The sequence below is a fragment of the Acanthopagrus latus genome, chromosome 8 (genome assembly GCF_904848185.1).
Source record: "Acanthopagrus latus isolate v.2019 chromosome 8, fAcaLat1.1, whole genome shotgun sequence".
Taxonomy (NCBI): Eukaryota; Metazoa; Chordata; class Actinopteri; order Spariformes; family Sparidae; genus Acanthopagrus; species Acanthopagrus latus.
In genome coordinates this window covers 18,106,532-18,119,702 of record NC_051046.1, presented here as the reverse complement: position 1 = coordinate 18,119,702, position 13,171 = coordinate 18,106,532, and the positions used below count along the sequence as shown (strand labels likewise).

General features: G+C 40.6%; 1 protein-coding gene across 8 annotated transcripts in view; it reads left to right on the top strand.

Annotated features, from left to right (window-relative positions):
• Positions 1-13,171, top strand: part of ppip5k1b (diphosphoinositol pentakisphosphate kinase 1b) — a 55,474-nt gene that overhangs the window by 26,533 nt on the left and 15,770 nt on the right. For 6 of the 8 annotated variants that reach the window (XM_037106519.1, XM_037106512.1, XM_037106514.1 and 3 more), the window contains 10 exons: positions 154-295; positions 757-980; positions 1,517-1,644; positions 1,747-1,861; positions 1,990-2,097; positions 2,192-2,308; positions 3,192-3,332; positions 3,542-3,650; positions 7,365-7,508; positions 10,549-10,611. In XM_037106519.1, the coding sequence (XP_036962414.1) occupies positions 154-295; positions 757-980; positions 1,517-1,644; positions 1,747-1,861; positions 1,990-2,097; positions 2,192-2,308; positions 3,192-3,332; positions 3,542-3,650; positions 7,365-7,508; positions 10,549-10,611 (1,291 nt within the window). The remainder of the gene's footprint in view (positions 1-153; positions 296-756; positions 981-1,516; positions 1,645-1,746; positions 1,862-1,989; positions 2,098-2,191; positions 2,309-3,191; positions 3,333-3,541; positions 3,651-7,364; positions 7,509-10,548; positions 10,612-13,171) is intronic. The other 2 variants (XM_037106518.1, XM_037106516.1) reach the window with 2 other exon arrangements.

Here is a 13,171-nt window from a genome sequence, read left to right as displayed (position 1 = left end):
ATTTAACCGTTCCAAAGAGTTGTGAAAATGTTCTTATGCAAGTAAATCTGTGACCTACTGCACATATGATATTTCCTGTGGAAAACAAAATGGTATTCAAGCAAAACCCAGTGAAATAAAAACGTTATATACTCTGTTTCCGTTGTGTCTCAGCTGGCACCAACTGGCAGCCCATCGTTGGTGAACTCAATGAAGGTAATTGAGAATCCAGTGAAAACCTGCGACAAGGTGTATGCCCTTATCCAGAGTCTCACCTCACAGATCCGCAAGAGACTGGAAGACCCCAAGTCTGCAGGTAGTGTGAACAAAGTCCTTTAAGGCAGGTCATTCCACTTGGCTGCCATCTTGGCTCTTCTTCCAGAGCAACAACACGATTGGCTGATAAGATTTCCAGTTTGACTGTGATGATAAAGCAAACGATCAACTTTTGGGGGAAGGGGCAAGAGATGCATCATGCAGCCGTCATCTCTGGTGTTTCTCTCCTTTCTTATAACGTCATATGTGAACCTGTCGTGCCTGTGGGGTACAGGTATGTTGTACAAAATATAGATTTTTCAACTGCATTATTTATTTTTAAATATCCACATTTTAAAAGCTGAGATATTTGCTTCAGCCTATAAGCTTTTGTCTCCATGAACCAGACAGCTGCAGAAAGAATCAAATGTGTCCACAGAGTAAAATGTCAAGGATATTTCCAGAGACAAATGCCTCTTCATTTAGACTATTTTGAATAATAAGATGAGTCATCTTCCACAGACCTGCAGCTTTACCACAGCGAGACGCTGGAGCTGATGTTGCAGCGCTGGTCCAAACTGGAGAGAGACTTTCGCACGAAGAATGGCCGCTATGACATCAGCAAGATCCCGGACATCTATGACTGCATCAAATACGACTCTCAGCACAATGCTTCGCTTGGACTGGAGGACACGCTGGAGCTGTTCAGACTGTCCCGCGCCCTGGCTGATATAGTCATACCCCAGGTCAAAGAAGAACAGTGTCATTAAGCTTTGAAACACATTTTAGGTTTTCTCAGTTTTGCATTAATACTGAATTATTTTGTAATATTGGAATATTTAATTTATGGTAAGATTTGTACACCAGAACTAAAACCTTCAGGGGTTTAATCATGTGCTTAAATCATCTGAGGAGTCTGAGAATGTCAGAAGTTGTACCAGAAAGCAGTTTTATAGATAATTTCACACATTTGTTACATTAAGTGTTGTTTGTGAAATCAACTGTGTTCCCTCTGATCATAAAATCAAACTTTATTGATTCCATAAAGTATGACATAAAAACAATTTAACACTATTCAGTTAAAATGATATGTTAATTACAGAAGTGCTGCAGCATAATTATAGAGCCATGGAATATTTTATTAAAAGTGTCCATGCATGAATGTGTCACTTAGTATTAAATATGCTGAGATGAGGCTTCATCTCCTTGTGACCATGAATAAGTAGATTAAAAAGAAGCGGATCAAAGTCTTCAAATGACCTTTTTTTCTCTTTCATATCAGGAGTATGGAATCAGCAAAGCAGAGAAACTGGACATCGCTCAGGCCTACTGTGTCCCTTTGATGAAGAAAATCCAGCTAGACCTGCAGAGGACCCATGAGGACGAAGCCGTCAACAAGCTGCACCCCCTGTGAGAATAAAAACACACATATATTTGAAGTGCATGTTTATAGGTTATTGGTGCTAGTTTGACTGATGAGCCTTGTGTTATTTCCTGTCCTGTGGACTTCAGGTATTCTCGCGGTGTGATGTCTCCTGGTCGTCACGTCCGCACGCGTCTGTACTTCACCAGCGAGAGCCACGTCCACTCTCTGCTCAGCATCTTCCGCTACGGGGGACTGCTGGATGTACGCTCTGAATGTTTTGTTTCTGAAAATTCTGTTCCCTTAATAACGACTTTTGTTGTGTGTTGATGTGATTGTCAGGTGTTTGTGTTTTGGGTGTTTATCTTACGTCCATGATTTGTGTGTATCAGGAGGAGAAGGACTGGCAGTGGAAACAGGCAATGGATTACCTGAGTGCTGTGTCAGAACTCAACTACATGACACAGATAGTCATTATGCTGTATGAAGACAATGATAAGGTCAGTCTTCAGAGAGCTGCATAGCTCTGTCAGCCATAGCACTGCAGTTTTATGTACCGATTTCTTTAAGTCTTTATTTCTGGGTTTTGTATAGGAGCCGTCATCTGAGGAACGTTTCCATGTTGAGCTTCACTTTAGTCCAGGAGTCAAAGGGTGTGAAGATGAGGAGAACGTACCTCTTGGCTATGGCTTCCGCCCAGCCTCCTCTGAGGTGGGTGAATGTGTTTGTTATTTACAGTAGTTGGCTTTCTGAGATTGTGCATTTTGTGTAATCTACAAATCTAGAAACAATCATTCCAAAGGTACATAAATAATCCCCAATAATAGAATGTCCTGCTAAGTTCCTTTAATTCATATTTTTGACAAGTGTTATGCATTTGACAAGACATAATGTAGTACTTTGATGCACTCCGTCACGTTCTGCTTTATCTGCTTTTTTTGACATAGCATCTGGAAAATTGGAGACAGTATCTTGAATGACTTTATTATATTCAAAAGTGACTGTGAGGCTTGCCTTTCCATTACGTCTTGTGTGGGGAAGTCTGTGGTTGTATCTAAAGTTATCTAAGTACTCCAGAGCTCCCAAGTGGCTGAATTGTTAATTGTGAATTGCGAATTGTGGAGAGTTTGTCTCATCATCTTTCTGCTTGCATAGACACACTTACCGATGTTAAATTATTATATTCAGAGGTAATATGCATGTCAACTGTCCAGCTATTGTGAGTTCTTTTGAAAAAGTTTTGTAAAGATGAATTCAAACCTACAAAGACAGTGCATGGTAAAACTATACCTTCCATCTCTGTCTGTATCAAGCATTCATCATCGGCACTGTCTGCGTTGTCTGTGTGTGAATACACATTGTTCAGACTGTGTTTAACTCATACAGAAACATGCATTTACTTGTGTTTTGAAGCATCTTCCTGTGTACATTTAAGACCTGTAAACACACTTTAATGTGTAAAACGAGTGGTGTTACCCATTAAGTTCATGTTTAGTCATGACAGCTCAGGTTGTTTTTTCTTTTCACACCTGTGCATGTGGTGACTCGGAGAAGTAAATACAAAGTATCAAACATTTTCTTTCTGACCAATCAGAATCAAGACAAAAAGCCCAATCAAGGCAGTCTGGAGGACCTCTCTCAGGACCAGGTAGACCAGGCACTTCCTGTCTCTGAACCCATCAACATCCAGCGAAGGTCCCCTATGATCCGCAACCGCAAGACCGGCTCCATGGAGGTGCCAGACCTTAGTGTTTCCAGAGTTGTTGGAATGTTATGCTAATAATGATATGACCAGACTGGGTGTCTGTTTTATGTGTAGACGTTTTCTTGTTTTTCATTTACGATTCAAGTGTTTTTGTTGAAGTGAATGAGAATCATCAGGTCCCTGATTTACTGTAGCAGCCCATTTCAGTCTTAACCCCTGGTCTCCATGGCCCCACTCAGGTCCTCTCTGAGACCTCTCCCACCCAGTCCTCCAAAGGCAGCACATCTCACCGACTCTTCCCCTCGTGTTCACGCCAGTCTCCTGAGATCAAACCAGCCAGTGGCCTAGGTGGGCACCTCATTTCTGGTGTGTGTGTGTGTGTGTGTGTGTGTGTGTGTGTGTGTGTGTGTGTGTGTGTGTGTGTGTGTGTGTGTGTGTGTGTGCGTGCATGCGTGTGCACATGCGCGTGAGAGAGAGAGAGATTCTGCCAACAGACACACTGACTTCACAACATATTTATCTCCAGCTGTCGTCACTGATCCTCCTCTCATCACAAGCGTCTGCTGTGACCTCTCTCCCACCTTTTCATACCGCTCTCCAGCTCTCCTTTTATTTCTTTGTCTGTTTTTTCTGTCACCTCTTTTCTTTCCATCACCCCCCCCTTCCCCCTGTCCTCTCTCTGACGGTCACATAGCTTCCACCCCAGCTTAGCTTAGAAGCAGCCAAACAGGATCAGACTCCAAACTATGTAGGACAGAGGTCAGTGGAGAGAGTTGTGTTCACAGCACACATAGTGTTCAGAGATGTACAGATACCTCCACTAGGTGATAAAGTGACAACATAGGGAACATACTGTGGGTTTTATTTCTGAAATCATTAGTGGAAACAAACCAAATATGGATTTAATGAAACACTAGATTCTAGACTTCACTAATGTTTTATTCTAAAATTAATAATACTGCAGAAAAGACCTTATATTAAGTTTCGGGACACATGTTTTATCAATTGCTGGCAGTATAAACTATATATATACCATCAAGTTAAACATTTTTTTGCTGTTTTAAACAAAAAGAAAATGATGCAATACATTCATCAGTGGACGTCAGTCATAATACAAAATTCAAAGGTTGCTGAAAGGGACAGTTCATCCCAAAATCATACAATTAATATTACCAGAAGTGCTTTTTATCCAACTAAATTGTTTTGGTGTGAGTTGAAGAGTTTGAAGATATTACCCATGGAGATGTGTGCCTTCTCTTGAATTTAAACAATGTCGATAGCACTCGGCTTGTGTTGCTGAAAGTGCCAAAAAAATACATTTAATCCATAGACCTTGTTGTGAGCAGTTTCAACTGAACCTATCTCTTTTCCGAATCACAGCACAGATGGAAGCGTGCAATCATTATTACTGTGGAGTAAATGGTAGTATTAGGAATATTTTTGATTCCAGGTGAACTGTCCCCTTTAATACAATGATCATTTTTGTTTCCCAAGATCGCTCCTACATTTGCTTTGTGAATCGCTCCCTGAGACAATGATGTGCTTCAAAAGGTGCCTTACAAATCCAGTATTTTGTGTCAATACAAAGCACATACTCCAAAACTGGAATTGGGAAACAGCTGTAGTGTTATTAGACTGAGACAGTTACATTGTTGTTGATGATTTTATGCAGGTTAAAATCCTGAAAAGAGCTCAAAAGAGAGAACATGGTTACAATGCTAAACGATCTAAATCGCAATAAAACCTCAAGAAATGCAATCAAACGCATATTTTGGTTTATATATAAATCCAGACCACTGTACTTGAAATAAACAATAAGCTCATGCGCACAATGAAAAAGGACTAACAGGACAGTCTTGCACAGCAGATGTGCCCATTAGAAATTGAGTTTTGGAGCACATAATGTCATGCAGCAGGATGACTAATAGATATTGTTGTCCTCTTACAAATTAGCTCAACATTACCCTCAATTCAGCAATACTTAAAAATGGTTTGTCCCTATAATTGCAGGAAGTATCATTTAAGAATTGGTCTTCCATGGAAACTAAATTCTCTGTTGGGCAAATGTTATATGAGAGTCCCCTTACAGATTAATTAGCTGCTTTAAGGCGCTATAATTTAATTTGTTTTTAATTGCTTTTGTGGAAAAGATGAGACAATTGGAATTCTTTTAAAGGTACATTCCACATCGCGCCAATTATGTTTTGCTTTCATCCTGCTGCAGAACTATTTTCGGTGCCACAATAAACCTTTTTAATTTAGATGTTTGGGTAGTTGTTCTTGACCCCTTATCATGTTACACAGAATGTCTTAAAATATCTAAAATGTATAATAATAATATATAAAAGCTGTGTCAAATGTCTTTTTAAGAACCTCTCTAGGTGTTTCAACCCTATTTGACCTCTAGCCAAATGAAAGAACCTTTGAAAGACTAGTGTTTTGCTGTGTGTACAGTTTCCAACAACCTCCTAACACATTGGCACTCACATATGCATGAAATCCTGGCGTGTAAAGCAAGGTGTGGAGAAAACCATAAAACCACGCATGTGAGAAGGGGGAGTGGAGTCTGCCAACAATTTCTGCCACGTGTGCTTCACTATGTATCCTGCTTGACTGTTAAACTGCTTAAGCTTTCGTATTTTGTGCAGTTTATTTGATTTGCTTGCACAATTGAGACGTAAAAGATATAAAAGGATTCGTGGCACAGGGAAATAATTCCTCTCCGGTATGAAATAAATCTTAATATGTGATCAAATGTTATCATAAACAAACAAACAAAAGTAATTTCCTGCAAACAGGAGCAGGTAAATGCACACTGTGGGTGTAGTGCTACTTCCCCCTAATCAGCCTGTCACTCAGTGCTTCATTATAACAAGCCTGAAAGCAGCAATTGGTTCTGGTTGGTTTGCACAACATCAAAGGAGCTCGATACAAAGCCCCTCTGCGCATTCTCTGAGTAAAGCCTGTCAGTTTGTTATGTATGGTAAGTGTAAGGCTGCTGAGTGATCCCTCCCAGTTCATCACCGCCACCAATAACACTGACTGCACAGGTCACAAGAGCAGCACGTGTCAGGGAGGGCTGCTGTTAGCCAGCTGCTTTTCATACCTCCATACTGTTTTTAGAACAAAGAAATGAGGTGCAGAACCTGACACCTTTTTTTAAAAAAAGATTTTTATCTCTGCAATTTCAAAAATAATATTTCCTCCTCATGTGTCATCTGCAAACTCAATTTTGATTTATAATACAGTTAAAAAAAAAAAAAGTCAATAAAACTCCACCTTCAGAGAGTTGAACAGTGAGGCTGTCAAACAATCCCATTCCCACACTCGGCCTGATCGTCATGCTTCTGCTGTTCCTGCAAATGTTCTGTTCTGTTCTGTATGCACTACTCACTCTTGTTTACATATACACACAGATACACAGGCCTTATAGATGTGGTCACTGTTGTGAAAACCTTGTAGCTTGCAGGTAGCCATTTCCAGGAACAGAAGCCGTATTTTCAGATTGTCCATAGAACAAACTTTATCACAAACCAGAGCTGCAGTGATTATTTGATTAATCGATTAGCCAGTTGAAAGAAAATTAATGATCCACCTTTTGCTGGTTCCACCCTCTTTAATGCAAAGATTTGCTGCATTTCTTTAAATCTTTAGATGTTGGACTGTTTTGACAAAAGAAGCAATTTGAAGACGTCACTTTGAGCTCTGGGAAAATTGTGATGAGCATTTTTTCACATTTTCTTTTTTACATTCCATAAAATAAAAGTTTTATAGTTCATGAAAATATTTGACAGATAAATCAATAATGAAAATAGTCATTAGCTGCAGCACTGTAATAAACCATTTCCCTGAAAATGATTATTTTGTGTTATTACCACAAAATCCATCCAAACTGTAGTTACAGGGTTTTCACACAGGTGTACATGATCATCTTTGACATGCACACACACTCATGCCTGAACAGCCCCAGAGCGACAGTTGTGTTGTGAATAATGGCACGGTGTTTAATAGAAACTAACTCACCCCCCACACACCTCCTCCCCCCGGCTCCTCCTCACACAGGCTCGCTCTGCTCTGGCCTCTTCAGTGCCTCTGCCCTCGGGGTGTCCTGTAGCGCCCCCAACCTGCGGGACTACGTCCGTACGCACCACCACCACCACCGAAAACCACCTCTGTCCCCCGGCAGTCTGCCGATTGGCGTGTTTGGTATGTTGACACAGCTGTCTGTTCTCCTCCACAAGGCGGGTCTTTTCATCTCCTTTGAGGCCTCTTTTTTTTCCTCTTCTACTTCTTGATCCTTAAGCTACAGACATTTTGATTTTTGGGACATTCAGTATTTGTCACTTTTTTTTTTTTTTCCCAAGCCTCCCTTCTTTCTTCTGCTCCCAAGACAAACCGGCCATTTCAATCTGTTGCATCACATAATTTGAGTGATTTATTTTGCAGTGTGCATGACGAGAGCACTGATTTGACGGCATAGTGACTGACTGTGCAGTAAATGCCGAGCATGAAGCCTCACATTGGATTGTGTGATACATCGCAGTTACCGGTGATCAGTGTTCATCCAGATAAGCATGCAAGCTCACTGATCACTTCGTTGTCTGCTTGGGTTTGAATGTGTTGAAATGTTCTCTCTCTCTGTGCATGTTGTTTTGAAGCATATCCCCTCTCAGTGGCTTTAATTTCATAATCCACAGTAAAGTAGTTTTTGTGTCTGGAAGCCAGAAGTCTGGCTTTTTTCATTAATCACAATTTACGGTAATCCTTACATTAAGAAACTCAGCCTGTTATTTGGAACAGATATACTTTCAAGACTCAATAATCCACCTTTAAATAATCCCCAGTCACCTTCTTCCCCCCCACTCTTTTCCCTCAGTCTCATGTTGGTAATGGTGAGAACAAGCAAGCTGTTTTTACAGCCACCAGGGGTCCTTAGAGCAAGTTAAATTATCCCAAACATCTGGATTGGTTATCATTCTCATGGTCACAGCTGTTGCAGTTTATTTAATACTGTCCATAAATGAATGTGGCACATTCTCGAGTTAGGTGAGCTGATGATTTTACTTGCAAATTATACATATCTACAAATTATTCCCCTCTGCGGATTTTAAACACCAGGAACTAAGCTGTTCAATTTATCCACCGGGTGTCGCTCTGACTGAAAGACTACACACTGCCAGGAGCAAACAGATGCTTTCCTTTCTCTGTTCTGTTGCATCATGTTATTTTGTCTGAGAGACAGGTGAGGGTCTGGACTGACGTCAGTGCTGATCATCTAAAGGAAGAGAAGGTTGCATCAGGAAAACGTGTGAGTCATTTACTGGAAATGTGAAAAGAGGAACTGGTTGGCCCTATCAGATCAGTTCAAATAGCCCATCATCTAAACCACTGTGTTAAAAAGGAATTATTGTGAATGGACTTTAGTTAACTATATAAAAGGGAATATTCTTACAATCACTTAGTGATCCTGGATCTCAGAGCAGAGACCAAGCCTTTAAATGGGTTTGGTCAAGTTTGAATTGCTACCATCACCACTTAAAGCTGGTTGTTTAAACCATCTATTTATTATTGTAAAGCATCTATAATCAATATTACATAAAAAATTGATCGTTGTTGTTGATCAATTGTGTGCTCTATTGGGCACTGCAGTGTTTTTTAGATGAGAAACATGGTCCGAGCTACTACGCAAACGCTTATGCGACACAGACGCTGCAAACTACGCAAGAATGATTTCAGGCATTGTTGAGTTCTGGAATTTGTCACCTGAAAACGCTAAGGCAGGCCGCGGTCTGATCATGTACAAGCCTGCGAGCACCGGGGCATTAAACAACAAGAGGCAGCTGACCGCTTCTGATTGGTTTCACTTCTGCTCAAAACAGGGGGGAAAGTTCACTGAAGTCTTTGTCAAGAGGGCTAACTGTCACAGGGATTTTTTTTCAACACAAACACTATGTGAGGTAAAGTTTTTTGCCGGCGACAGACGCTGTTTTTCAGTCGGAAATGCGATGAAGAGTTGGTAGAACAGACAGGAGGACAGACGTATATCTCCACGTATATCTGCGGTATTATTTTCCTCATACAAGTTGCCAAAGACAGTTACAGTTACTATGTTATTTTTGTTTGGTCATGTAGCATTGCTTTGTGGAACATTGCTCTTTATTTTGTTGAGTGAAGGCTCTGTGTTGTTGTCAGAATGTCCATGCCCTCGATATGCGCAGCCGGCTTATCCATTCACACATATTCGGTTCACCAATATTGCGCAGATCAGCACCGGAGCAAAATTTCACCCCTCGCTGCCTCCAAGAAATTCACACAGCGGCGGAGGGAGTGAATTGGCGCAGGATCCCTGCAAACAGCAGTGTGAATGGGGGTACTGTCAACAACTGTAGTAATGGAAATGCCCTGATAACTCGATGATTAAGGCGCATGTTAAGTATGCTAGCCAGCTGGGTCAGGCATTACTGTTTGCGTACTTGCATGGACCATGTCAACACTGTTTCAGCTGTAGCAGGAGGATGTTACCAGTGAACCCTTAAAACCCTGCTCTGTAGATTAGCTGGTCAACATGGTGGAGCATTTAGCTATTAAAAAGACAGATATTTCCATCAGGAATAAAGGTGAATATCTGCAGGTTCTATTCAGCAGGTGGCCAGAAACACAGCTTCAGTTATTGTAAAGATTAAAAGAATTAAATAACATGGGTCTTTATGATAAGCTAATCTTACATGCTGCTTCCTGTCGCTTTATATTTTCCATACAGACGTACAGAGTGATGTCAATCTTCTCATCTAGCTCTCAGCAAAAAAAAAAATGCAAAAATCTGTATCGCCCGAAATGTTGAACTATTACTTAAGAGGAGGTCACTAGTCAAGTAAAAGGACAAAAAGAGTTTGGAGCCATAGATTGTTTCCTGTCAAAATAAATGCCCCATACACCAAAGCCCAGCGTCATTCCTCCTGCATGTTTTATATTCAGCCAAAACATCCATCACTTTCTCCATCTACTCCACAGCCTTTCCATTCACTTTCTCTGATAGCCTATCTCCTCTTTGTTTATTCAGAGATGACTCATTTTCACGCATGTTGGTTGGCACACAGATATTGGTGAATCGACAGGCCAACTCTCTCTCATTCTGTTTTTCTCTTTTTTTCTCTCATGTAAAAAACACATACAAACAAACAGGCAAACAGGCAGACACTGGTACCAGCAGCCCCAGTAATACCAGTTACCTTTCTTATCTCCTCAGAGCTGTTCTCTATGCCGGCAGTAAAGAGATTTTCTGTGTCGTTTGCCAGGCATCCGACTAATGGTATGTCTGCATTTATTCACGTTTATTTCGACACTCCTCCAGTTTTTCCTGTTATCTTGCATGATCTTTTTTGTGGGAAAACATTTCTTGTGTTTTCTATTTTTGGGGGTTTGACGTTTGGCTGCGTTAATTACTTTAAACGTCTACAAGATTGAAAATAAGAATAACTTAAGGAGTTTCTGTTTCACCACACACCCTCGGTGTTTGTTGTATCTGTTGTTTTCGGCGCTCACCTCTAACACCACCTGCTCTGCCTGCACCTGATTAATTTACCTCTCTGATCCTGATGTCTCTTCACAGGAAGGATCTACTGTATGTGGAATATATCTCTAAATTCTAATCTATTACCACATCCATATGTTTCTCTGTGTATATAATCAGCACACACATCACATCACCTGCACTTTTTGTCAATTTAAAATGATTCATGCTGTCAATCTCATGTTGGGGCTATAAACTTTAAAGCAACATTATGCAACTGCTTAACTTGGATGGTGCCTGTTTCATTCCCACTCCACGACGCGAATGCCTGTCCTCGCAGCACATAACTTGGGTTGAGTGTCACCAACAAGAAGTGCATAATGCTTAACGGCACAATGTCCCACACAACCAGCTGTGGGTCTGAGAAGACGCTCGGTCCATATTCTCAGTACGCTTTTTTATTTATTTATTTATTTTTTTTTATAATCTGCCTGTTCAGCACTCATCCACAAATTCGGCTGTTTTTCCAGACCACCAATGAGACAAGAATAAGGCTATAAAAGGATAGATGCCAGAGCTTCTTTGTGACTTTTTTCGCAGATTTTGGTAAAACTGGATGATATTTTACGAAGAAAATAATTTGATCAATGGATAACTTCTTTTTGAAGTAATACTTAAATGCTGCTGACTGTAGCTGCTGTTAGCTAGTTAGTTCAGTTTCTAGTCCTATTCATTGACTCTAATCAGGGCTCCACGCACTGGGATACAGGTGCTTCAACTGCCCAAAGGAGCAGGTTTTCAGGGCAGGACTCAGAGACCCACCAGGGAGTGCCAGCACAGAGTCCACTAATAGAATCATCAGCTGCAAGGCTAAGTTAACTTTCCAGCTAAAGGCAGCTACAGTTAGTGGCAGTTAGCAGTTACTTTAGCACAGAGGATATCAGAGGGAAAAAAAATGAAAATGATTTCTCTCTAGAAGATGATCCAGATCACAGACACGGTCTAATCTGTTGTAAATCAACTTGCGCGAGTTGTTGAGCTGTTTGAGTGAATTGCTCTCAAACTTCAGTCTTGCCAATTCTTGCATAAAGTTGCTTTAAGACCAGCCAGTGAAGAGTCCAACTGCTTTTTGTGATTGAAAGTTTCTTGATGTCACGGTGTATTGGCACCACCCGGAGTACACTTCTACATTACTGCAGCGAGGTGAGAAGTTAAAGGGATAGTTCGTGTTTTTTGAAGAGGGGTCCTATAAAGTACATATCTATAGTCGATCTGTTCCCTACCGTAATCACCGATCAGCGCAGCCTCAGTTTGGAGAAGTAGAGAGCCGCTCCAGCCCAGACGCTCAGCTTTGTACTGCAGTGAATGGGGTCCAGAGAAAAAGCGAAATAAACCACCTAAAACAAGGCTCATCTTAAAAAATCTATAACAGCTCAACTGTACGTTGTATAGGGAAAATTCAAACCGCTTTACATCACCGTCAGACTACCCTTTCTTTTGGCACTACATTTTCTCAGCCATAGAACCTCCATATCCCTATGCATTAGTGCAACTGGGCAACAGGTGATCTGCGAGCGGCAAAATACAGTGCGAGGCCCAGTTGCTGGAAAAGCGGTTTACTTTCGATAAAAACGAAACCTAACAGATTGTAGAACCTCTGTATCCCTACGCATTAGCGCAACTTCGTAGGGATACCGAAGTTCTACAGTGGAGCGGTTCCAAACCGAGGCTGCGCTGATCAGTGATTACAGTAGGGAACAGATTAATTATAGATATGTACTTTGTATGACCCCACTTCAAAAACCACAAACTATCCCTTTAAACTAGTAGAGGTCAGCAACGACAAGATTATAGGTGACTGCTCCCTCAAACTGCATGTGAGCTGCTTTTCATCATGAACGAGGAACTCCTCGCAAAATCAAATAGATTTTTTCTTAATTTATATGTTTGATTCATATTGTTTGATTTCAGATTTGATTCTACACCAAAACAATTGAGTGTGAGTTGAAATGGATTTTCATGGTACAAATTCATGAATAAATCCAGTTAAATTCTCTAGAATCATTCATTTTTTGAGTTCACAGTTTTTTCAGATTTTTTTTTTTGTTTGTTTGATCAGACAAATTCTGAATGGTTTGCAATCCCAGTTAATTCTTTAATCAGATAACCTGATCAATCAGAAATGAATTGCCCATCGTTTGATTGATTCATTCATCATTCCACTGAGTTTTCAAGCAGAAATACCCCAAATCTTGTTTCAGCTTCTCCAATGTGGGCGTTTGCTGCTTTTCTGTTTGGTATTATTGTTAATGGATATTTCTAGGTTTTGGAGTATTGATGGGTTAGTCAAAACAAGACA